Raw genomic sequence first — 26,814 nt, forward strand, 5'->3', positions numbered from 1 at the left:
ATAATTAAAAATATTTATCAAACCTCGATGGAGTGCCAATCAGCCATTTCGAATTAATAATTTATTATTTGTTCATATTATAATTTGATCAATTTTCTTCATCCAAAAGTATTCTACCTAAATAGGAATATGTAAGTTAAATGTAAATGAAAAAGGTTGTTATTAATGTTTAGGACTGCTAGTCGTAAATATATATATATATATATATATATATATATATATATATATATATATATATATATATTTATTATATATATATATATATATATATATATATATATATATATATATATATAAATACAAATATTAATATGTATTTATTTATTTATTTCTTAAACCCTTTATTATTTATTGATAGAATTTCATTTCGATCAAATTTTTATCATTATTTTGTTTGATATCAAGCCTTTAATAAAAAATGAAGTATTATATATTATAGATATTTATGGATATTTATTTAAGAAAAACACTGATAATTTATTGATAGCTAAGGGGCAATTAACTTGATGGAATTTTATGGGTATATTTACCTATGAATGATAACGCAAGAAATATAATGTAACTTTTTTATCTTGAAATTATTAATATGTATACAATAAATACTCATTTAAAAACTCTTATCACTTTATTTTAAAATTTCCTTAAATAAATGTTTTATGAATTTGTTTATTTGTAAAAAAAACATATTATAATATTTAGCTGAAAAATACAAACATGACCACAAAGCAAGTGTGTACATTTCCGAGTATATTCAAAAATACATATCAATAATATTGATTTCCTCATTTATACACCAAACATATAATTATTTAAAAATTAAAATGGTTGTTTAAGAGAATATTCACAAATACACCCCTCAATCGAACGTAAAATAATGTAAATGGAGAATATCTACGAGAATTAATACAAAATAGAGATATTACACAGTTCAAAGTCATCAGTTAAGATTTTAAGAAGATACATATTTGAATATGCCTTATATTTAAGTAAAATATCAAAAGTACGCATAAAGTTCGTATTTCTGGACATTTCTAATTGAGTTTTTATTTTGTGCACTTGAAGACATATAGTACACTAGTTTCGAGAACATCTGTAGTTTTCGAAATCAGTCGGGTTTACAATTAATAAATTCAGTGGTCTTATGCAATTGTTTTATTTTTATATTTAAATGATCATGTCATTTCAAAGCAATAAATAATTCCAATAATTTGACAGCGCCACTGCGTCACATCATATTCAGAAAATCAAAATGTAATCTGTCGCACCACCTCCCGTTAAGAGTGTCAAAAACCTAAATGTATCTAACTGAGAAAAACGACATCAAAAGATTTTAGAGATTTGTCACAGTTTAAAAAAATCTGAAAACAATGCCAATTTATGGGAGATTAAATTACTAATATACACAGTATTGCGATTGAATGCGGTCTTGACGCATAAAATTATCTTGAATTTTAAAAGAGTATAATAGAAATATCATGCCTGACTGACAAATACTCTGTGTTTAGTTATTATGAACTTTATAATTACGGCGGTTTAACATTGTGTACAACATTGGAAATAATATTATATGTCATACATAACTCAGAGCACTTTTGAAAACAGACTTATGGGTACCACTTACACTTACCCTCACGGGCTGTGTGATATGTCAGAATTAATACCCAATTATATACGATTATCTTAACAGAAGTCGTAGAAAAGCATCCCTGGTAGAATTTCTGTAATTTTCGAAGGAAGCTAAAAAGCTCCCTAGAGGGGATTCGAGCAGTAAAATAATTGTAAAATATCGCTCACTCCTTTCAACAACGTCAAATATAAAAAAAACTTGATTTTTCTGGAGATCGTTTTCAAAGTTTAAAAATACAATGAAATGTATTAAAAATAAATATCAAGCCAGTTATTGAACTTTTTACTGTGCAACAGATCATTTTAGGTAAAACCTGTTTGTTGAATGTTTTTTCTCCATTTAAAAAATATTTAGTGAATTAAAAAAAAAACATTAAACAATACCTTTTCTTCAAAATGCAAAAAGAACACTTTCTGCCCTGTAGCGGGTAAATGTTAAGCTAAAAATATGCCGCTTTTGCTGGGATATAGAACATTTTCTGGGCATTCCAAAAACATGCACAACTGAAAATTGTCGATTTTTTATATATGACGTTGTTGAAAGGAGTGAACGACATGTAATTTATTTTCGTATTTTTTTATGAATGTCATTCTAAAAATATTCACACAATGTTTTATAAATAAGTGAACTTTTTATCAGGCCAGAATAATAATTTACAGAAATCATAGGATTCCAGGAGTTCGAATGCCCCAATCGATCAATATTTTCAATGATTGATCTCGATATTCAATTCGTCTGAGTGAATGTACCATTTTATCTCATCTGTGAAATGTATACATATATACAGAAAATAATTGAGAGGAATACTTTTGTTTTTAAATAAAAATAGGCAAATCAGCGTTAAAGCAAGTCGTAGTCGTACGGGAGAAAGTGACCAACTAACGAAACGTAAAATGTTCAGGAGGGCCATTTAAGTCACTTTTGCTTGGCAAGAAAATAAACATCAATGCAGTTAGACATTTTCAACAAGTCAATATATTATACTTCCACGTTAAAAATCCTTTGGGATTTTTTAAGGGCAATATTTAGCGAGTAAGATATCAAATAGTCAATGATCACGTTTTTGTAAAAAATGCACTTGGTCACTTTCTCCTGTATGACTATGTTATTTTTATTTGTTTGTTTCTTTTCAAAACTCTAAAACTACACCTCAGTTGATCGACGTAAAATTCAAAAGTTATTTCAACATTTCACCCAGTTCCCGTGCATACCTCCAGTTCGTCCCCAAAATTGAAACCATCACCAAATAATTTTTTATATAAATGAGATGTTTAATGCAGTGTAAATAGAGATTTTTTCAGCTTCCTATTACATTTCATTTCCTTTAAAAGTGAAAACGGGTAGCGTAAAATATATACCAAGGATAAATATAAACGTAAATTTTGGTACTATTATTGTAAAATGAGATCGGGCGGTACAAATTTAAACGATTAAATGAGTTTGTAGTTTTATCTTAAATTATTCAATTACTTTACGATTTAAAAATAATCATAAGATCCTGTCGTTGCTTTAAAATACGATGTAGTAAAGTCCTTTTACATTTACTTAAATAATTTAATTATTTAAAATTCGTAAAAATTAAGTTATACAAAAGTCATAAAGCAACAAGAAAATCGAACAATTTAACGCAAAGTACGGAAGTTCCACGAAAATCATGATAAAAACATTTTATTATACCAGTCACTCAACTTGTGCCAATCAGCAAGGGATTGCTCTGCACTGAACACCAATTTCTGTACACATACACTCTAAACACGGTCCAGAAAGCTCAGTTATTATTTTTCCCACCCGATACATTCTTCCGTAAATATTGCAACCGGCTAATTTCAACAGACCACCTCCAAATGGAAAAGCTGAGTCAGAAGGACCATTAGGTTTTCTCTTATACGGTGTGGACTGATCCTTGACAGGTAAAACTGGAGGTGCTATTTTCTTTACCACCTCCGTTGTTAAAGGTATTGGAGTTGAACTAAATGGATATCTTGGTTTTGTGAAGCGATTAACAGCAGGATATTCTAAAGGAGGTCTAGTTGCAACAGCTGGTTTTGTGTAGTTTTTGTATAGGAGATTGACAGAACTTGTTCCACGGGTTGGCTTTGTAAATGAGTATTTATAAGTACTTCTCACAGTATTATGTGTAGGAGGCGTTGTAGTTGTTTTTGTGGTAGTCGATGGTGTAGTTGTTGTATCGAGTCTAGTAGAAAATGTTGTCGATGGTCGCCAACTCGAGGAGGCTTCAGTAGTACTCGTATATCTTTTTGTTGTCCGAACTATGGGAGGTTTAGTTGTAACTTCAGACGAATCTCCAAGAAGCAATTTCAAAACGCTTCCAAAAGAAAATTCTTCTTCTTCTTCTTCCTCTTCCGGATATGGTTCAAAATCAGTTATTGTTGTTTCTATTGGTGGAATGGTTGTTGATGGTTTTTGTGAAGTAGTTGTAGTTGTAGTTTGCTGCTCGGTAGCTTTATTCAAATTTTGATTTTCGAATGCGTAAATATTTTTAGTTGTTGGGTTAGCTGTTGATATTTCCGTCGTCGTTGAAGATGGTGGAATCGTTGAGGTTTTTATTGTTTTCGATGGAATTATATATGTTGGAATTTTTGTGATTGTGGGTTCTTGGGTAGTTGAAGTAGTGACAGTTGTCTTTCTAATATGTGGAACATCATCCATCATGTCATCAATGAGCGATTCTAGATTTGGAGCTTGTTCAGTTCTTAAGACATCCTTAAAAGAGACAGTTGTAGAAAGTTTTTCACTGGAAGTAATCGGTGCTTTAGATGTCTGTATTATTTTTTTCGTTGGTGATGTTGTGGTCGGTTCCTTGGTAGAAATTTCATCATCTAAAAAAAGACAATCACAATTCAGAGACATATTTTTTTCTCATTTTTATTTTGCCAATTAGGTGTACAGGTAACTTACTGCATATTTCAATACCACAACACGAATGTGTCCCTTTCTCAGTGATTCGCCTACACCCTGGTTTGATAGGTGGACACTCTGGATCTTGGCAGTGAATGTCTCCGTAATAACAGAAACATACAACACATGCACTAGTTTCAGTTATAAGTTCTCCATTTTTATATTTTCGTCCGTTTGATAAACAATCATCTGAAAATTTTAACTTCGATTGATAACTCTGGTATATTTTATAATGAAAAAAAAAATGTCACAGAAATATACAAAACAATCTTTACCTGAATTCGTTTTCGCGTGATTAGTTACCATAAGAGAGCTATCAGTAGCAGACATGTCTTCAGATGTTGGGTATCCCATATCGTAATAGGAATTCAAAGGAGGATCTCGAGGAAGAAAACCTCCTGAAATATAAAATTTTAAGTAAGATTGATAATAAATTCTTAGAGGGAAATTTTAAAAATATTGTATATAATATTCAGTACCTTCAGTTTTCGATGGTGGAGAGAAGAGATTCATTTGGTTGGCATTAAAACTGAAAGATGGGAGTTCTGTTTGAGTATCATCTGAAGTAAGTGAAGGATAGACCGTAGCATCGAACTTGTCTTGTGCATAATGATGATTCTCATACTTATCATCCACAATAGTTGCATAAGTTGTAGCTTGAAATTTGTCATTTATGTGTTGTTTATAAACTGGATTTCTATGAAAACTATTGGAATGCGTCGGATAGTTAGTCGGGTTTGCAATATATTTTTCTTCATACGGGAAAAAGGTCGTTGGGTTAAAATTATCACTCGCTATATAATTTTTGCTTTCAATTTGGGGGTAAGCTGTACCATAACGATTTTGGTCTTTAACCTTGTCGACGGCGTCTATCGCTAAGAACGGAATAATTCTGAAATCATGGAATGAAACCACAATGAAAATATAAACACCACATGTAATATAAAGTAGAAACTCGGATATAACATTTCTGTATTACTTACTCTAAATTAGGCAATGACGGAGGCAATGACGATTTATAGTCGTAATCAAAGTAGTCATCTTTTGCGTTATTTTTATTCATAGTCATATTGAGTAGAGCTTCAATGTGTGGCGGAATGGCAGCCACTGGACGAAGCGTCACTATACTTGTATTGGTCCTTACGAATGTCGATACATTTACCATGAAAACATCATCGTCTTTGGGAATGATTAACGAAGTCGATGGAATCTGCGAAGCAATACTCGAAATATCGTTTTCATTATTTTTGCTTTTGTCTGCTTCTCGATTTGAATCAGTAATGGCATCGATGCTTCCAGAAATATATGGCCGACGTTCTTCGGTATCGTTGAATTTTGAAACGGTAATTAGCGCATCTTCATTAAGTTGGTATTCAGTCGTACTGTCGAGAGTATCAATAATACTTACTTCAGAAGTGCAGTTAACCGTATCATTAAGAATCATTTTAGTAATATTCAAGTTGCTTTCGGTAGACACATTCGATGATATAGAATTCTTATCTAGTTCGTTCACTTTTTCGCTGATACCGGATTGGGTTTTGCTACCATTGTCAGTTTTTACGTTTTTATCTACAGTGCTTGTAATATTTTCGTCATTTTTTATTGATTCTGTAGTATTCGCTGCAGTTTCTGTAACAGAAGACATTGTGTTTTTTTCTGTTGAGATTTTAACTGTTGTTGTATCGATGTTTGTTTTTGTTGTTGTTACAATTTCGTTATCTCTCGTACTATTAACTTCCGTTGTTGCTTTATCAGTTGTAGGCGAGGACGAATTTTCTTGAGACGTTTTTAAAACTTCTACAGTCGTATTTTCAATTCCTATTCTTCTATTGATTCTCCCGTCCGCATTTAATAATAATGCTGCAATTTGTGAAGGGCTAAGGAGCGTATCATCTGGGAAGGAGCGTTCATTTATTATAATATCTGGTTCGATTCTTCGGAGACTGTTATTTGGTATACTATTGACTTTGGGTTTGACGGCTGACTTTGCACCTGCATAATAAAAATAAAACAATTGCTAGCATAAACTTTGTTATTTTTGACCATTTTGATTTGTGTTATTTCAATATTTATTTAAAATTTGCAGTATAAAGTTACTTACTGCAATTGTAACTGCTTGCACAACACTTTCCTGGTTCCACTATAGGGGTACACCCAAGCAATGGAGGGGCACAAGACAGAGGAACGCATCGAACAGTACCTCGCATACAGAAACAATTATCACATGGTGACTGCGTGGGGTTTACCACCTTCTCACCCTCGGGATAGATAATGCCATTTATATTGCAACCTGAAAATAAACTCTTGTCTTTATTTAAATAAATTATTTTAAATTTAATCCTAGTGAATGGTTCACTGCTATTATTCAAGGCTGTTACCAATGTCACATTATTTGGCAACATATTTTTTACGTTTTTAATTAACCTGTAAACAATTTAGTCTTTGATTAGCGTAGTTTAAGCGTTGTTAATGAAGGTTAATTACACGCGAGCAGCGGACTTCAATCCATTTGAGCAGAATTATTGTTTACATGCATAGATGCGTCAAATTAACCAAGTATTGGATGTATTAGGTTCGTTATACAGCTTATTGTTTATCTATGGTAATAATTAATGAGTGATAAAAAAGAATTAAAAATCTCCGACGAATATATGGACGTGCCCTACGTAAAGTGCTCTAACTACATTTTTGTCAATTTCGAGATATTTGGTGTACGTTATCAACTGACCGTTATCTACAAATATTAACAAACCAACAAAAATATATAAAAAAAATACGCCTAGTTTTCAGGCGTATAAGACGCTATCTAAATCGAATTTTCGAAACGAACTGAACTCCTAAAACGCCAACTACTTAATTTTGGCAAAGCGTAAAGTTTTAAAACGATTTAATACATTATTTTATCGTGTTTTTGAATGAATAATGTCCTAAGAAGACGAAACGCACCACGTATTAATATACATGTAATATAAATAAATATAAATGTAGAATTCAACCAAATAAGCCATGTTTAATTTTGGATATATTACCCAACAATTCAATATGGAATTCTACCAACTGTCTGCAGTTACAATAAATAAACAACTTTTTTTTTCAATATTAGGCTAAATTGTCTACATATAATTATTACCTTTGATCAGAGCTGGAGCAAATGTGGTCGTCGTTGACTGGTGTTCGCAGTCATAACGCACAGGGCAGCAAGAGTGCGGAGAGCGATGAGGCTTGCAGCCGGACAGAGGAAGGAGGCAACGAGGCTTGACACAGCGCTGTTCTCCTGATATACAGTAACAGTATTCGCACAAACTGGATGTGGACATGGCAGAACCACTGCCATAGAGAGTTCCATTGTCGATGCAACCTAAAAATAACCAAAACATAAATATTGTTGACAGCGGAGTTCCCCAAGATATGGGGCCTAAGGCCTCTATTAAGATATATCGTAGTCGTATAGGAGAAAGTGACCAACTACCAAAACGTAAAATGTTCAGGAGGGTCATTTAAGTCACTTTTGCTTGGCAAGAAAATAAACACCAATGCAGTTAGTCATTTTTGACAAATCAATGTACTATACTTCCAAGTTTAAAATCCTTTGGGATTTTTTTCATGGCAATATTAAGCTAGTAAGATATCAAATAGTCAATGGTCACGTTTTGGCAAAAAATGCACTTAATCAATTTCTCCTGTATGACTACGATATATACCATACCATTTTTTTAAATCTCTGAATGTTTTTAAATAGTTATTATTATAACAAAAATATGGAAATGTTTAATTGGTTTTATTTTTATTAGTGTAAATATTTTTATTAATATAATGTTTATTATTGTTAATGTAACTATTGTTTATTATATACTTTTTTATATGTAAAGCTGTACCATTCCCGAACAAATAAAATAAAAAATAAATAAAAATATATATTTTTAATCAAAAGAGTTTCCGAAGTACAAATAAATAAGGATAATAACAAATAAATAAGACATGATACATACAAAAGAGGTATTTTTTAATGTTCAGTAAAAGCTAAACTGGAAGTACACAATGGAGTCCCCTGGTACCAATGCTAATATATAAAAGTGAAGCACAGAGCTGGAAAAGAGATGAAAGTAGACTTAATGCAGTCAAAACTGAATTTATTTTTGAAGATTTGAGTGCTTCAAAACGATGTATGATCGATGTTCGAATGGTAAAATAAAGAAAGAATATAATGCTGAGATAAGCATTATCGATAAAATTAAGAAAGGTGTGTTGTGATGGTTTGAACTTGTGCAAAGAATAAGTGAAGAAAGAACGGTAAAACAAATTTATGAGGCAAATGTAGTTGGAAATAGGAGCAGAAGAAGATCGAGGAAAACTTTCGAAAGCGGTCAGATCAGGAGTCGAAATAATTGATGGGTATATATGATGTACGAAGAATGTTTGCAAAGACAGAATGGTGTTGTGTTTTCTCTGCTTACTCCTTCAGAAGCGGTATGGTGGTAAGTTAGTTTTATTATCATATAATTTTGCATAGGTGAAACATTGTACAATATTTTAAAATATCCAATTAATTCAATCAATTTCATTCATTGATAATCTGAATGGTCAAAGTAACATCTCAATAAGTGCTAAATTATATATTTATTAAATATTTTTATTGAAAACTTATGCTTAAGAATATTTAATTAATTATTTTCATATTGAAAGAAATAGTAACTTATGACATCTATTAACATCTTTGGAAAGCTTTTGTTGGTTCTTTAAATAAAGCAACAACAAAAGCTAAAAACGGATAATACCCAAGAACTACACCATTTGTTTTATTTAGGAATACAAAGAACTAACGGCTTTATTTAATTTAAAAACTACGCATCTATGAAACCTTCTATTAGGAACAATCGTTAAAAGACTTTAAATTTATAATAAATGGTAAAAGTGTTCATTCTTTGTTGTATTTAGCCAGTACACAATAACAAGCTTTCATTTTTTTTCGCCAGATGGCACTTTTAAATATTGAATAAAACTGCACAGTAGACCATGGTAGGGTATTTTACTCGTATAAGTATATAATGTTCCAATTGAAAACGCTTAAAACATGCACATATATTATTTTAATAAAAAATGTATTTCTAAACCTTTTCCGTCATCATATGACATTGTTTCCACAGGTAGGTCATTTCCAATAGGGTCTGCTCTGCTTATGTGGTTTGTTGAAATTCCTCCTTCTAAAAAACAAAAGAAAATTTAAGTAATTTGATTTTTAAAAGGTTTTTTGCGCATTTTGATGGTAGATATAAAGAATATCACTTGTTTATTATTTTTTTGTGGATGTCAGATCTTTGATGTGCCGGATTAGATCTAGCGTAATATTTTAACACAAATGCTGGATCTTTCACTTCAAGGATCTCCTAGCATATCACTCACTCCTTTCAACAACGTCATATTTCAAAAATCGTCAATTTTCAGCTGTGCACGTTTTCGGAATGCCCAAAAAATGTGCTATATCCCAGCAAAAGCGGCATATTTTTAAGTTAATATTTACCCGCTACAGGGCAGAAAGTGTTGTTTTTGCTTTTTGAATAAAAGGTATTTTATAATTATTTTTTTAAATATACTAAATATTTTTCAAATGGAGAAAAAACCTTCAGGTTTTACCTAAAAAGATCTGTTGCACAGTAAAAAGTTCAATAAGTGGCTTGATATTTGTTTTTAATACATTATATTCTATTTTTAAACTGTAAAAACGATCTCCTGAAAAATCAAGTTTTTTTTACATTTGACGTTGTTGAAAGGAGTGAGCGATATGTTAAAAATTAAGAAAAAATGTCGCATACAAATGATTATGATATTGCTTCTTGTTAAATAAGAATCTCAAGTGGACGTCGCTTCAAAATCGCACGAAACTCGTATTCCATATGAAAGTTAACGTTTTAACTTCGTAGTTTAATTTTACTTCTATTTGGTTAAATGAATAAAAAAAATAGGAATCAATAATTTTCTGACAATACTGATCCATAAGGGGTTAGTAAAAATTAAAGGCCAGAACTAAAGTTATCTACACTACATAGTTAAATCGGTAACATACGCATGAAAAACTTGTCATGCGAATATAACATTGACTAAAATTCTTTTCCCTTTTTTTGTAACCAGGTAATACGGATCCGCAAATGGTTTAAAAATGCCCAAGTCATTAGAAGTAAAATTAGAAAAAAATATCTACACCACGTTGTTAAAGTGTTAACTTCTGTATGTAATCGATGCCCCGGAATGATGGATAAAAAAAATACTTGTGAAGACATAAATTATAATCGCCATAAAATCGTGAATATTACACAAAAATCTAATAAACTTTATTTCACTTAAAAGTATATGCATTCACAACGTCTTCACCATATATTATGTATGTAAAGTAAAAGAACCTAATTCTATCCGAATTACTTTACATACAAGGAGACGCCTGAAAACATGATTTTAAATTTTTACTAAGCTTGTATGTAAAACAAGCCCGGTATGTAAAATAATTCGATAAGAATTTTACGTACATTTTCAAAAAGGTCTCTTATAAATAAAAAGCTTACTCTAGTCAACCATAAATGGTGTTGAGAACTATTGAAACTGTTATAACAATCACCAGTCGATGAAAACAACCGTATTTTTCGAAACTAGTTATGTGCAATGAAATAAAACTATATAAATAGTATTATACAAGTATTTAATGAATAAATAATTTGACCAGTTAATTTCTTTTCATCTCGACAATAGATGTCTCTAGTCTCAAATTCTAGTGATTCAAGAACAATGTTTCGAAATTGGATCACATATATATATATATATATATATATATATATATATATATATATATATATATATATATATATATATATATTTATAAATATATATATTTATATATATATATATATATATATATATATATATATATATATATATATATATATATATATATATATATATATATATATATATATATATATATATATATATATATATATATATATATATATATATATATATATATATATATATATATATATATATATATATATATATATATATATATATATATATATATATATATATATATATATATATATATATATATATATATATATATATATATATATATAGAACTTCCAAGAATTTGTGATCACTTAAACTAGACTATGACGGTTGTAAGCCCCGTAAATGCCCAGTCTTTGTGCCTCATCTTTGTGGAGATATTAAAAAATAAAATGAAAAATAACTCCTTTAATTGGAGATAATCCATATTTGTGGACACACTCAAAATGTTGTAGACATACAGTTTAGTATTTTTTTCACTAATTCTTTTGTTTTTAGGATGCTACGTATGGTTTTAATTAAAACTTTTTAAGATGTTAATAAGTTTTAATTTTTAAATATAAGTCATGACAAACCTTCGCAAATAAGTTCAGAGCAGCAAGCCCCCCGCCTCAGTACGAGAACGCAGTGCGGCGGGGGCGGGTCCGGTAGGGCGGGACACACTCTCAAGTAGCACACGAGCGAGCCGCTCAGGCAGCGGCACTTCAGGCAGGGTTCCGACGTGTCCACCATCGTGCCGTCGGGATACTCTGCCCCTTTGTACGCGCACTCTGCAAATTGTTATTTGTCATCGAGATTGAAATAAATCATATATAATAGAAAATAACAAAATATATTTTTTATTTTAAAATTATAATTTATCCAAATAACAATCAAAATTCACTTAGCCAGAAGATAAAATTTAAAAAATCAACTATTTGTATGATTTTAAATTATTTTATTAAAATTTTCGATCATGTATTTTCTAAATAAAATGACAAAATTATTTCTGTAGGTACAAACTGGGTATTTAATATATAGTGAAATTTCTATCTATCATTTTTAAAGGGACCTATTAAAATAAACTATAATTGTGGGGAAACAATGAATGCGGGATTAGGAAGTCAACACACAAGAATATACGATCGAGTATATATATCGTCCTTCCAATCTGCATAACAAAAATGGTTGTTTAAATTCTATGAATATTACAAATTTTAGATGTAAATACATGTATTTATTTTTGGAAAAAATACAAAGCTGAACAGAGACAAGTTTATTGCATTGTAAATAATCTGCGATCGACATTTGTTTTATTTTACCGTTTTATTTCTGTAAGTCAACAGCTTATTTTCGACTTTGCATATAAATTTTTTTTCGGTATCAGTTATTGAATTTGCGTTGTACAAAGTTTTCAATCTTTCATAAAATGTACAGGCACGAAGATGAAGGTACAGGCAGAAACTCCTCTTCATCAATATCGACTTCTTCTGTTTGTATCCGTCAACCTTGCTTCACGCAAGCTTGCTATTCTACGCGTTGTAATACTGTCGTCGAATGTGACATTGATAGGAAATGGGAATGTAACGATTGAGAGAATTGAGAAGAATGTTAAAAACACACACAAAAAATATCAAATATGCAGCGAAATTTAAACGATAAATGCAGTAAAATGAAGATAGAGAAACGATAGATGCGATCAATTTTTGTATAAAATAAATCCAGAGTAGAATAAATAAACGACACATCCGGAAAAACAATTAGTCGAGGAACGATTGATAGAGGTTTCAGGTAATTAAATGTTGTTAAATCACGCAATTCCTCCATAAGAGGTAAGTCCACATCTCGCGATTGTCGCATATAAGGAATAGAACATTTAACCGGCGATTCCTAAGTGCATCAGTTAAATAAACGTTTTAGTATCTGTTTGTCATGGGTAAAGATTTTATACATATATCCTATATTGTTACGGCTATTTGAGTCCAGCAAATATTTAACCTCTTACTCTTACATTGGTTTGGGAATGGGAAGGTTCAAAGCACTTAATGGCTGAGCAAATTAGTATTTATTATTAAAATATTTTAACACACCTTTCCTTCTCACAGGATAATCCGGGTATGGTAGGAAGAGGTCCGACCATCCTCTTGTCCTGTTGTGAACATCTGAAACGAGAAAAATAATAATATCTTTACAATGAAGTTAAATAGGACAATTAACAATTTTGGGCAAATATATGTAATAAAATAACTAGGTACCTACCTATACATTTTATTAAGTACTTACAAAAAGTACCTACATAAAACAGTTCTACCACCAGATGCCGCATGCGTCGCTCAGAATAAAACAAAGACTTCCGATAATATTATTAACTGTCAGAATCAGATAGATAGATAGATAGATAGATATAAAAATTATTATAAAGATTAATTAAGAATAAACTTTTATTGTCGTTTCTTTAATTACAAAGCAACACATTGTTTATTTTATTATTATACACCCACTTTACATATTATTTACACTTAATTTTCAAAAGGAAAATATTACCACGTTATAAAACGACAATTTTGTTAATTGGAAATGGATTATGAAACATTAGATGTATTAAAACAATTACTACAATATGTTCGGAGTGAGAGAGAAAAATTAGAAGATGATCAAAGAAAACGATTAGAAGATAGTCAAAGAAGACCTGGAAATTTAAGAACTAGTGATAAAATTAAAAATAAAAATCATGTGAAAAAAATTTCTACAAAATATAAAATAAAATATACTCCAGAAAAGAAGAATTTCGAAGCAGATTGTGTGAGCAGGAATCCAGTATTAGAATCGAAGGAAAATGCAAATGAACAATTAAAAGTTGTAAATTTGGTTAAATTAGAAGATATTTTAAAAGATCAGAATAAAAATGAAGACATACAAATAACACAGAAACAGTGCTTGAAAAATGAAAATAAAAATAAAGTAGAAAAAACTTCTACGAAAGATAAAATAAAATATACTCCAGGAAAGAAGAATTTAGAAGTTGATTGTCTAAGCAGGAATTCAGTATTAAACTGGAATGAAAATGCAGATGAACAATTAAAAGTTGTAAATTTGGTTAAATTAGAAGATACTTTAAGAGATCAGAATAAAAATTAAGGAATTCAAAAGAAAAAAACAAATGGATTGAAAAAAAACTGTGTCTACTTTAAAAGGGTCAAGAAGAAAAAAAAAGAACGAAAAAAAAAAAAAAACTTTATTATATCACTAAACTTATACAAGAAGATGATCCGGAGGACGAGTGAAAATTTTACTATGAATTTTCATCCCCAAGGGGGGAGATGTAATAAAATAACTAGGTACCTACCTATACATTTTATTAAGTACTTACAAAAAGTACCTACATAAAACAGTTCTACCACCAGATGCCGCATGCGTCGCTCAGAATAAAACAAAAGACTTCCGATAATATTATTAACTGTCAGAATCAGATAGATAGATAGATAGATAGATATAAAAATTATTATAAAGATTAATTAAGAATAAACTTTTATTGTCGTTTCTTTAATTACAAAGCAACACATTGTTTATTTTATTATTATACACCCACTTTACATATTATTTACACTTAATTTTCAAAAGGAAAATATTACCACGTTATATATATACTTATATGCAATATATTTTTATTTTTTTCATTTCTTTAATAAGCTTATATTACACTAATATTAACTATTATTTACACTGAATTTACACCATAAATATATATATATATATATATATATATATATATATATATATATATATATATATATATATATATATATATATATATATATATATATATATATATATATATATATATATATATATATATATATATATATATATATATATATATATATATATATATATATATATATATATATATATATATATATTTATATAAATATATATATATATATACACATATATAAATATATTTTATTTATTGTTTCGGCATTAACTTTGTGGTAAGACATGTTACAATAATTAAAGAAAACACTTTGTTTTTTACCACTTGAGTTATTCAAGTGGTAAAAAACAAAGTCTTTAATTATTATATATATATATATATATATATATATATATATATATATATATATATATATATATATATATATATATATAAATATATATGTATATTTATATATATATATATATATATATATATATATATATATATATATATATATATATATATATATATATATATATATATATATATTTATTTATTTACATTTATTTATATTTACATCTCCTTACAGCAAACAAAACATTTATTTTTAATTTCTTTCAGACTCTTTTCATTTTTCATACATTCAGGCATCTTCAAATCCTTATACATAAAAAAAATGTGACTCGGTATTTTTCAACAATGACAGTCTTATTTTATCCATATTTCAAGTAATTTGTTCTTGAAATTTTTTGTTTAACACTATTTTATCCTTAAAATATTTGGGTAATTTATTGTTTAAATATATATATAACGATCAGTATATTTAATTTAAGTCTCTTTTGTATATGTAGATAACCAGTTGAGTTCTTCGCTCATTTTTTCTATATTATTATATCTTTTTTCTTGAGCACCATTCTCATCGCTTTATTTTGTATAATTTCCAATTTAATTAAAAAAAAATCCATATAATACATATCCAGTTCTCTTCCTCACATTATGACCTTTATTTGTCTAAACTATATGTTTCCAAACTGGGCTATATCGTCCACTTGTGGGTGATGAAAGAATCTTAGTGGGCAATACTGGCTTTGGGAGAATTTGGTGGGCGGTGTGAAATGTCAAATGAATAATAACAGAAAGTTGAAAAAAAAATGAAGCAAATATTATTTACAACATTTTGAGTGTGTCCAAATACTTGTTCACAAAATCTGGATTATCTCCAATTACAGGAGTTATTTTCATATTATTTTTTGACATCTCATCAAAGATGAAGAAGAATATGGAAGTCTGGGCATTTACGGGGCTTACGACCGTCATAGGCTGGTTTAAGTGATCACTTTACACTCGTGTAACATTCACCAATTCTACCCATTATTGACAACCACACTACTCAAATTCGTGGAAGTTCTATATATATGAACCAATTTAGAAACCTTGTTCCTGAATCATTAGAACTTCACTAGAGACATCTATTGGTGAGATGTAAAAAAAAAAAAAAAAATATTTACGTGAAATATGTACATATAATACGTTTAATGGTGTATTAATGGGTATGTTGATAATTAATCCACAGTCACAAAAGATAGTTATCATACAAAGATATTTTTTATCAGTTTATACATTTTTTCATTTATAGTATTTAAGATATTTGTGAATTCACTTGAAAATTATTTTATTTTCAAACTTCCCATAAAAAATACACATCTTGCATACATATACTCGTATTAAGCAATATATAAAAACAACATTAATCCGCTTAACATTTACTATTATCGTAAATAGAGATACTGTTTTCCAAAGGTAGGCGATGGAAAATATTGACGTTGGTAAATGGGCGTCGAGTCAAATAAGTTTAGGAATCTATAGTCCAAACATAAAACAAATAGTTAGCTTTTAAAATATAAATAAATTTTATAATTCATAAACAAATCACTGTACTCATTTTAAGTCAATAAAATTCATATTCAAAGAAATATTCCTGTTATTTTTTTTTGGAAAAGGTCTCTTTATCTCGAAAAACACGTATAAAGTGTAGTTTTCTAAGCATTCGAATGGATGGGAATTTGTAAATGATTTTCAATAAAAAAAACTTACAAAATAAATATTCAATAACCACGAAAGGCGTCAAGTCTTCGGTTCCAATACGAATATAATTATTGTACATATTATATAAGAATAATCTTTTATTTCAGTCTCTTTTTTTAAAACAATATTTTCATATTAAGTTTCATATGAATGAAATATAATGTAGAAAGACCGGTTATTCTGGTGCTCAAGGTGTTTTATATTTAAAAAAAATTAAAACTTCGAAATTCTGTAACCGTCATCATCTAATATCGTTGAACTAAAGACTCATTCAAAAAAGCACAAACGCTTACTTTCAATGTGTAATATTTTATTTAATGCAATGATTAATATTTGTAAATTTTTAAAGAAAAATTGAGGATAAGAGATTATTTTAAATCATTTGTAGGTTAAAAATAATCTTTCTAAATAAATAATCAAACATCACAATAGTCAAACATCACAAGATTTTTAATCTAAGGACGAAATGTCAACATGTGTATATTTTCAGTGGGAAGAATGGTGAACGTTACACGGCACATCAAATGATCACTTAAGATATCCAGTGCCACTGAGATGCTTAAAATTCTGTATTCACTAGCCTCTGGAGACATCCACATATAATATATAACAAAAAAGATTTTATTTGTACCTATGAAAAATTATGTAGTCTTCGCTTTGTATCATTGATGATTAATAAATTGAGTAAATAATATTTTCATATATTAACCTTACATTAAAAAAAAATGTCACAGTTACAAATTGTCATTGTAGGTCTGCATACAGACTTTCCAGACTTGCAAATGTGAATTATCTTTTTGCCCCGATTTTGCTTCATTTGGTTGTTTTATCATTCGTAATTTTACATGATAAATAAATTTTAAATATTTAAATACATTTTTAAATTTAAAATTATAAATTTTACGCAATTTGCTAATTTTACATCTATCATTCGCAATTTGCTACACGCTAAATTAACAAATTAGAAAATAGATCTAAATTCATTAAGCCCGATCGGCTTACGTCATACATATTTCCATTTTTATTTGTATCGTGTGATTGTGCACAAATTCCCATGATCATCCATCACAATACTCAGTTGATTCTAATATCGTTTGACCGCTGCGCCAGTGTGAAAGTGCACTTGCATTATAATATCATCAGTTCGATTCAAGCTATTATATTTTGCTTGCATTAAATGCAATTTCATATCTGGCTATTTACACAATACACAATAATAGCTATTACGTACCCCGCAATCCTAGCCACGATCAGTTGTGCACTCAAGATTGCAAGAAAAGATAAAATACAATCATTTTTAAATATTTAGTTGTTGCTCGAGTGCATGTAATAGATAGTGTACCTATCAGACTTCTGTGTTCCATCTCATATTGTCCAGTTCCATGTCTAAGAATCCGGAATACAAGACTGGTCACCTAGGCTTCACACAATCGTTCTTGTTCTAGTAAGTTGTCGAATTTATGTTAGTTAGTTTTCATAGTTATATTACTTAGTTCTCGCAGATGCGATAGTTAGCAGAAATTTAAAGAAAACCGTTGTTTGAATTCATTTAGGTGTTGTAATGTAACCTTCATTACTGCCTTATTTTTCCTTTATTTTCTATCAAACTTTTCTTATATTTGTTTTGTTAATTACTCCACAAACAAAATTGAATATGCAATCAAGTTTTTAATTATTTTTAAGGGATTGATTTCCATTTGAAGTTGACGTAATCAAAATTGCTTTAAGTACAAGCTAAAAGAACTGAAAGTCATGAAAAGAAGCAGTCTTCTTCTTCAAAACCTTATAATATATAAGGCACTGCATCATATAAAGGCAGTTTTATCTTGATCGTTGATACATGAAGGAAAGGTAATCAGCCCTCTGCTTCAGGTACGAGTCCAGGGTAATATTGAATAAATATTATCGTGGAAAAATGACTTATAATTATTTGACCCCCCCTGGAAATCAAACCCCGGACCTCCAGAATGGTAGCTGAGCTTGCTGACCACTACACATAGGAAGAAGATCCATATCCTAGTTTTGAGAGATATATTTCACTGTAGTAGTCAGTGAGTAAAATGTCTGCAGACAACCATAGAATGATTGCCAACCTTCAGCGTAGAGTGGTACGATAACAAGATTACGAAGAATACTAATTACTATGGTTAATAAAGGAATATAATATTTTAGAACAAATACACGTTTTATTATTTTATTTTCTGTAGTCTTTGTACCCTGCTTATAAATACAAGATAAATTACAAATAATATATTTTAATATATTTACTACAGTGTTTTCAAAGACATATGGTATGGAAAAAAAGTAAAGCAGTGCAGTTCAGCCACTCTACTCTACTATACTTCGGCTATATATACCCGTACAAGGTAAAATAAACGTATGTACAAGAGATAACTTATTACATATAAATTATAACAGAAAAGTGCATTTCAACTGGTTTAAACAAACATTCATTAGTTCCGGGTAAATACGTGCTAATACAACACAACTAAATATATAATTATAACTAAATATATATTCTGTCCGCCTCCGTAGTGTAATGGTCAGCACGCTCGGCTACCGTTCTGGAGGTCCCGGGTTCGATTCCCAAGGGGGGTAAAATAAATATAAGTGATTTTTTCACTGTCATATTTATTCAATATTACCCTGGACTGGTACCTGAAGCGGAGGGCTGATCACCTTTCCTTCGTGTGTAAACGATCAAGATAACACTGTGTTCATATGAAGCAGTACCCTATGCACCATTGCTAACTTATTACATATAAATTATAACAGAAAAGTGAATTTCAACTGCCTTAAACTAACATTCATGGGCTCCGGGTAAATATACGTGCTAATACAATACAACTAAATATTTAAAGTGAGATTATTTAATATGTTCTGAGTGTTGCATAATCAAAACCATCTTATCTGGGAAATGAGATAAAAAAGACAGTAGGGTTCAGTTCAAATGCTCTACACAAACATTATTTGGCTTCGTAAATACAAGGTAGAAACACGAAACGCGTAGCAACACAAAGCATGTATATTTATATGAGAAATTGAATAATTTTGTAGTAATATTAAAAATAGATAAAATATACAGTTATTACAGAGCTATTATTGTTATTAAGTCCAGTTCTCAGGATCAGTGTGCAGTGGTCGACTGTGTGAACTGATCACAACTTCGAGATTGTGTTACTGATATCTGATCCTGAAGCCTAGGGCTATCTTTCTTGAAATTGCTTTCATTCCTCATACGATACTTTACTTCCTGAATATTTTCTGCATGGGAAAAGGAGATCAGTCATTATTGAACATAATTAAATGCTACTTGTATTGTCGTTATTGTAATGGGTTGCAGGTATATTACATACCCATTTACATCAATATATAGGTAGGTATATAGCGGAAGTTATTTTATTTCCTTTGCCCTTTTGATTAATACAGCCCACTGCAGTAAAAAATGATTCGAAGATCGTTCGTATGCACATGTTTGCATTCATAAATAAATAAATATTAAGTCCAACAAACAAACATAGAAACAATTGTTTTAAATATATAAACATAAATCCGGTTGGGGCTTTCAGAAAAACTTATATTATTCATCAGGACTATTGTTACATGTCCAAAGCAGTTTACGTAATTTCCTGAACTTTGAATTCTGTTACTTATATAATCTTTGTCTAAGATGGGTCCAAGTGAACCTTGCTTTCATAAGTTAACGATCAAGTTAATACCGCATCTATTCAATGTTGTACCCGATACACCATTGTACGGATGGGGTCAGAGACTCTTTTGTATCAAGTAGAGATATTTTTAATATTTTTACTTTTTATGGATTTGAAAAAATCATGTACTTGATTTTGATCAAAATTAAGGAATTTTATTTGTATAATATATCGTTATGAATACTTTAAAAATATTTATAAAAATTCTGACTAGCTTGATCTAGGAGAAGATGTGTAGTCCACCGAGAAATAAATATAAAATAAAGTCAGTAAGAAATCAGTTGCTGTTATTGAAACGTTTTATCCCTTTTTACACTAAGTAAGTAAGCTAGCAGAGATTAGGACACGTTTGTGAGCTTTATATGTGCGTTGTTGGAGCTGCTTAGCATACAAAAGTGTTAATTAAAAGAGGTGGTCATGACACTATGGCTTCCGTATTTTCCCACGAAACCGGTTAGCAAATAAGATCCAATCTTATCTTAAAATGGCCGCTACTTGGATTCTCACCTACCTACGCATTGTTGAATTGCGTAATACTTAAATTACCATTGAAATTACATTTTATTCTTCAAATACTCTTTTTTACCAGGCACTTTGGATTCGAATATAAAAAAAAACTTGTTTGATTTCTAGACTTCACCACATTTTTTCATTAAAGTTCATTGCAACCTAGTTTATCCACACTATATAATCTTATACCTTTAAATCTACAAAGATTACCGTAAATCAAATTTCATGATAGGTGAATTAACGGATAACATCGGAATAGGGAAAAAGTGAGGCTGACCAATAAATATTGGTATTATGACAGAAATAAGAACTTAAAATACGATCATGTCCGCATATATAGTAGAAGTTAGGAAAAGTGTCAAAGACTCTCTCATCTCTTCTGTCCTAACATACACTCCTCGCCTCCTTCACATCCATACATCTAGTCATACATGCCCTCCGATTACGTATACTTTTGACACCACCATATTTTTGGTTCTGATTGATCTGATCATGCCAAGTATTTTTCGGTCATCCTCGTTCTGTTTTCCCGCTCACATTCGCCACATATATTTTCTTAGTCATTCTTTCGTTATCCATTCGCTCCACGTGTCCATACGTCCGTAAAGAACTCTTCCTAATCTTAGTAATCTCAAACCCGGTTATTTTAGTGATTCCATATTTTTATGACTGGCTCCTTAAGAGATGTGTTTGATGTTTCTCCGAGTTTGATGCTCAAAATGGAGTCACTTCTGAATGGGTGGGCCGGGCTGCCATTCACAAACTAACTATTCATAATCATCTTCAAACAGGTCCTGATATTTTCGTTGGCCTATTACCAACTCGTTTCATCTCCAGCATTTTTATACCTTATTTTTAAAGCTCGTTTATTGAAAGTTTTTAATATCAAAATACAGTCTGTCAAACCTGTATAATTTTATGAGATTAATGGGTAACTGAATATTACATAAGAATATTCTTCGATGCCTTTGTGTTGATTTGTGACCTGATAATTCGACTAACTTAAGCTTATTTATTATTATTTTATTAGGATGTACTGTAGTGTACGATATTACCTTGATTTACCGAAAATAGATGCATAATTGCTAATTTTACATGTAAAATTAAATTCGCTTTTAAAAAGTTATGTTTCTGGAAAATAAATACTTATCAAATGAATACGATTACTGTGATAGGGTACAGACATAATTATTTATTGATTTGGCGTTTGTAGAACTCTATTTTAATTTATGTATTAATTTTAAATAAAACACAGATTTTTTGAGTCTACTAAGTTGTATATTATTAACAAAAACACATAAGAAATTATATTGTGACAATTGTTTCGCCTTGTTAGGGCATTATCAAACTAATGTGAAGATCAAATGGACTATGGTCCTTATGTAGCTATACAATTTGATCTTCACATTCGTTTGATAATGCCCTAACAAGGCGAAACAATTGTCACAATATAATTTTTTATGTGATTTTGTTAATAAAATACAACTTAATAATAATAAAACCCTTATCCGCACCCCAATGGTGCATAGGGCACTGCTTCATATGATCACAGTGTTATCTTGATCGTTTACACACGAAGGAAAGGTGATCAGCCCTCCGCTTCAGGTACCAGTCCAGGGTAATATTGAATAAATATTACAGTGAAAAAATCACTTATATTTATTTGACCCCCCTGGGAATCGAACCCGGGACCTCCAGAACGGTAGCCGAGCGTGCTGACCATTACACTACAGAGGCGGACAAAATACAACTTAGTAGACTCAAAAAATCTGTGTTTGATTTAAAATTAAAACATAAATACAGACATAATTCTTTTTCACATAAATACAATTCTTCTATGAAAAATTAAGTTTATACAGAAGAGTGTATGAGAGTTCATAAATAAATTCATAAATTCATTTATTCTATATAAATCATTTATAAATTAAGCTCTGATAGAACTTTTCCCCTTAAGAAATATTCTAGAAAGTTGATTGTACGTTATTTTTAATTTTTATAATTTATTTATTTGGAAAACCAACAGAGAACAATAATATATATGTATGTACCTTAATTATTAAAATATATACGTACATATACATAAATATAATAAATTCATATAAATTTTTTCAAGCCGCGTTATGTGTCTTGTCGGTGGAATTGTTGAATTTAAAACTAACTTGAGCTTATTTATATTATTACATTGCTCATGGCGGACAGCTTGCTTCTTGACTAATGCTGCAGGTTTTTATTGTTTTCGGAACAATTGTTATTTCAGAGATTTTTAATATTTTCATTACTTCAAAGGCATTGTGAAATGAGGAATATTAGAAATAATGTGCTTTCTGTAAGTTTCATTTCTATTTAACCATACTAGATCACAGTAACATATGGCCGGGTAAAGGTAATCAGTATTAAAAATACCTCTGAAAATACTCATTTACTATGTCGCTAGCCCTCAACATAATTTTCTATAAAACCCAAGTAACATTTAACGTAATTGTTTTTTTTAAACACCGTTTTTGTATTGAAAAAATATGTTTTTCTTCGAAATAAATATATGGTGTTGAAAAATAAATTGAATAATAAATATTTTTCAATAAATGTATATCCAAAAAAAATCAATTTCCAATAGAATATTTGTTCTAAAAAATAAATTGTGCCCCGACAACACATGTGGTTTCTCGTGCGGCCAGTCGCATACTGAATTGTATATTTGAGAGTACACCTTTATTAGGTAGTTGATATCCATAAAACAACACTTGTTAATGAAAATTTATTTAATTTATGTTTTTTTCAAATATATGAATTTTTTACACATCTACTGTGCAATTGATTTATTTATTACGTGCGTGTATCTAACATTATTTTAAGTGAACCACAATCCCAATTTGTGTACATATTTGTATATTAACTGTTAATAGCTTAGTGCCCTTTCTCATTGGTGCCGCGGTTTCGTGGTTTTTGTATTCTTAAAAAAAGATCAATTTAACTTATCCACGTTTTTGAATTAATCTAAGAAATTGCGGTTAACTCTCACGCTATCCCGAAACGTACTCTTTTCAATTACAATTTACAATAATAAGTATTACATTAACAACATGCGCTGTGACGTGGTGTCTGCGCATGGAGCCGATCGGGCCTTGAGGTAATATCCCATTAACCTCCTAAGTCATTTTTTTCTGTGTATCCACCAAAAACTAAGATTGGTCTAATTGAAAAAAAGAAAAATATAAATATGTTTATTACTATGTTTATTATAATTGTTTTATTATTCATGTATCATTATATCATAATATAATTTTATTATAATTTATATTTGAAGCACTAACTTTGGGATTTTCCATTTTATAATTAAAATTTAACTTTGTTGTAAAATCATAATGAATATTTTAGTGTAACTTAATTTTAATGTTTACCGGTTTCGAAGCCAATCGCTTTATTAGTCTTGATAAAAAAAAAACAAAAATATTTTAATTATATTAATTTCTTGATATTGTTGTATTATATCTGACGTGCTAGAAGAATAAGTAGTGCAAATCAATTGAAATTTGAAAACATTCTCATATTTCTCACACATTTTTCATATTTCAAAAATTTTATCTCAGCGAAAATTTTTCATTTTTTACTATGTAAATAATTCGGAGATTCAACGTTTAAAAAATACATTCAATATCAATTTTCATTAGGACACCAGAACTGAAGGGGTTAAAGTAATTAAACTTTCGTTCCATATAACTGAGATCGTGGAGGTTTTGAGTTACTCTTTTTACATCCCATCGGGAAAGTGAAGGACACCTTGAGCATATGTTAAAAAATAATAATAAAGGTAAGTGTTGCTGTCCCTGTCTGGCGGGGAGATCTGCAAGGGCTATTGTATTCGATCGGACTCGATTATCATCACAGAAGACAGGGATGGGAAACTTATTGTATGAGGTCTTTTTAAAATATTAAAAAAGCGAACAATAAATTTTATATTACAAAATTTCTTTATGAAATGACCATTAATTTGTGCCAAACGTAACGATTTTATTGCAGAAGCGAATGACATATGCATTATTGATAGTAAATTGTTTAAAACGAATTATGGAGTAACAGGGGTCTAATTTTGATAGGGTCTAACCTCTTAGGGGTCAAAGGATTATTAGACTCCAACAAAAAACATTGATCTGCTGAACTCGTGATTCACAATAATACATATTTTTACTTATACACATTTCTTTACTAAAATGTTAGTAATATTAGCATATAAGAATTTTTCAACGGAGTCCTGGTTCCCACCCTAATGCATAGAAGTGAAACATGGAGTTGGCAAAAGAAGGATGAAAGTAGACTGAATGCAGTCGAAATGTGATTTCTCAAAAGAATGTGCGACAAAACGATGTATGATAGATGTTCGAATAGTGAAATAAGGAAGAAATGCAAAGCTGAGACAAGCATTATCGATAAAATTAAGAAAGGTGTGTTGAGATGGTTTAGACATGTAGAACGAATGAGTGAGGAGAGAACGGAAAAACAAATTTATGAGGTGAATGTAATTGGAAAAAGGAGCAGAGGAAGACCGAGAAAAACTTGGCACGAACAAATATGCCTAATACTTGAAAGTGGTCAGGTTAGGAGTCGAAACAATCGGCGGGTATGTATGAGGAGATGCATGAACGTGGAAGATGCGAAGAATGTTTGCAAGGACAGAGTGGTGTGATACTATCGATAATGCTTATCTCAGCTTTGCATTCCTTCCTTATTTCACTATTCGAACATCTATCATACATCGTTTTGTCGCACATTCTTCTGAGAGCATTTCGACTGCATTCAGTATACTTGCTGCATGTCAAATATGATAATGAACTTCAAATAGTCTCCCGTTCGCGATCTCGGGTCACTGGTTGGCCACCGCAAGTGTACGGCGCGTTGACCCCTGCACGGCCGCCCATTGTGGCCTTTAGTTATTGCGTTTCCTCTGCACTCGGGCTGGAAGTCACCAGCCGACAGGTACAACACCGCAGGCCCGGTCTGAGAACTAACCGAAATCACCACGCTTCACACAAATAAGCTAACACCGGAATCGCCTCATTACCCGTTTAATTTGCAAATTTCGCCCACGTGAATTTCTCCATCAGATTATGGGTATTTTTGTGGAATAGTTTTTGGGGAATTTATAATATCTACGAAGTATAATACAATTTATAAAAAAAAAATTAATTTACACTTCACTTTGAAAGTACTATACTATTTCATAAAATCTAGTATGACACATCGCTCGCTCCTTTTAACAACGTCATATATCAAAAAACTTGATTTTTCAGGAGATCGTTTTTAAAGTTTAAAAATATAAAAGAATGCATTAAAAATAAATATAAAGCCACTTATTGAACTTTTTACTGTGCAACAGATCTTTTTAGGTAAAACCTGAATGTTTTTTCTCCTTTTGAAAAATATGAAGTGTATTGAAAAAAAATAATTCAACAATACCT

The 26,814-nt window shown here is 30.0% G+C and overlaps 1 protein-coding gene across 1 annotated transcript in view; it reads right to left on the bottom strand.

Annotated features, from left to right (window-relative positions):
* Window positions 1–464: 464 nt before the first annotated feature.
* LOC148301802 (uncharacterized) overlaps window positions 465–26,814 on the bottom strand; it is a 45,735-nt gene continuing 19,385 nt past the window's right edge. The window contains exons 2-11 of the mRNA XM_088272694.1: window positions 13,450–13,521; window positions 11,956–12,150; window positions 9,658–9,747; window positions 7,677–7,904; window positions 6,648–6,836; window positions 5,530–6,538; window positions 5,026–5,438; window positions 4,822–4,944; window positions 4,547–4,735; window positions 465–4,467 (exon numbers count right to left, since the gene is read on the bottom strand). Coding sequence (XP_088128820.1) covers window positions 3,326–4,467; window positions 4,547–4,735; window positions 4,822–4,944; window positions 5,026–5,438; window positions 5,530–6,538; window positions 6,648–6,836; window positions 7,677–7,904; window positions 9,658–9,747; window positions 11,956–12,150; window positions 13,450–13,521 — 3,650 coding nt within the window. The 3' untranslated portion in view covers window positions 465–3,325. The remainder of the gene's footprint in view (window positions 4,468–4,546; window positions 4,736–4,821; window positions 4,945–5,025; window positions 5,439–5,529; window positions 6,539–6,647; window positions 6,837–7,676; window positions 7,905–9,657; window positions 9,748–11,955; window positions 12,151–13,449; window positions 13,522–26,814) is intronic.

Source organism: Brachycentrus maculatus, unplaced genomic scaffold (genome assembly GCF_059751285.1).
Source record: "Brachycentrus maculatus isolate JH-2025_06_01 unplaced genomic scaffold, ASM5975128v1 h1tg000514l, whole genome shotgun sequence".
NCBI classification, from domain to species: domain Eukaryota; kingdom Metazoa; phylum Arthropoda; class Insecta; order Trichoptera; family Brachycentridae; genus Brachycentrus; species Brachycentrus maculatus.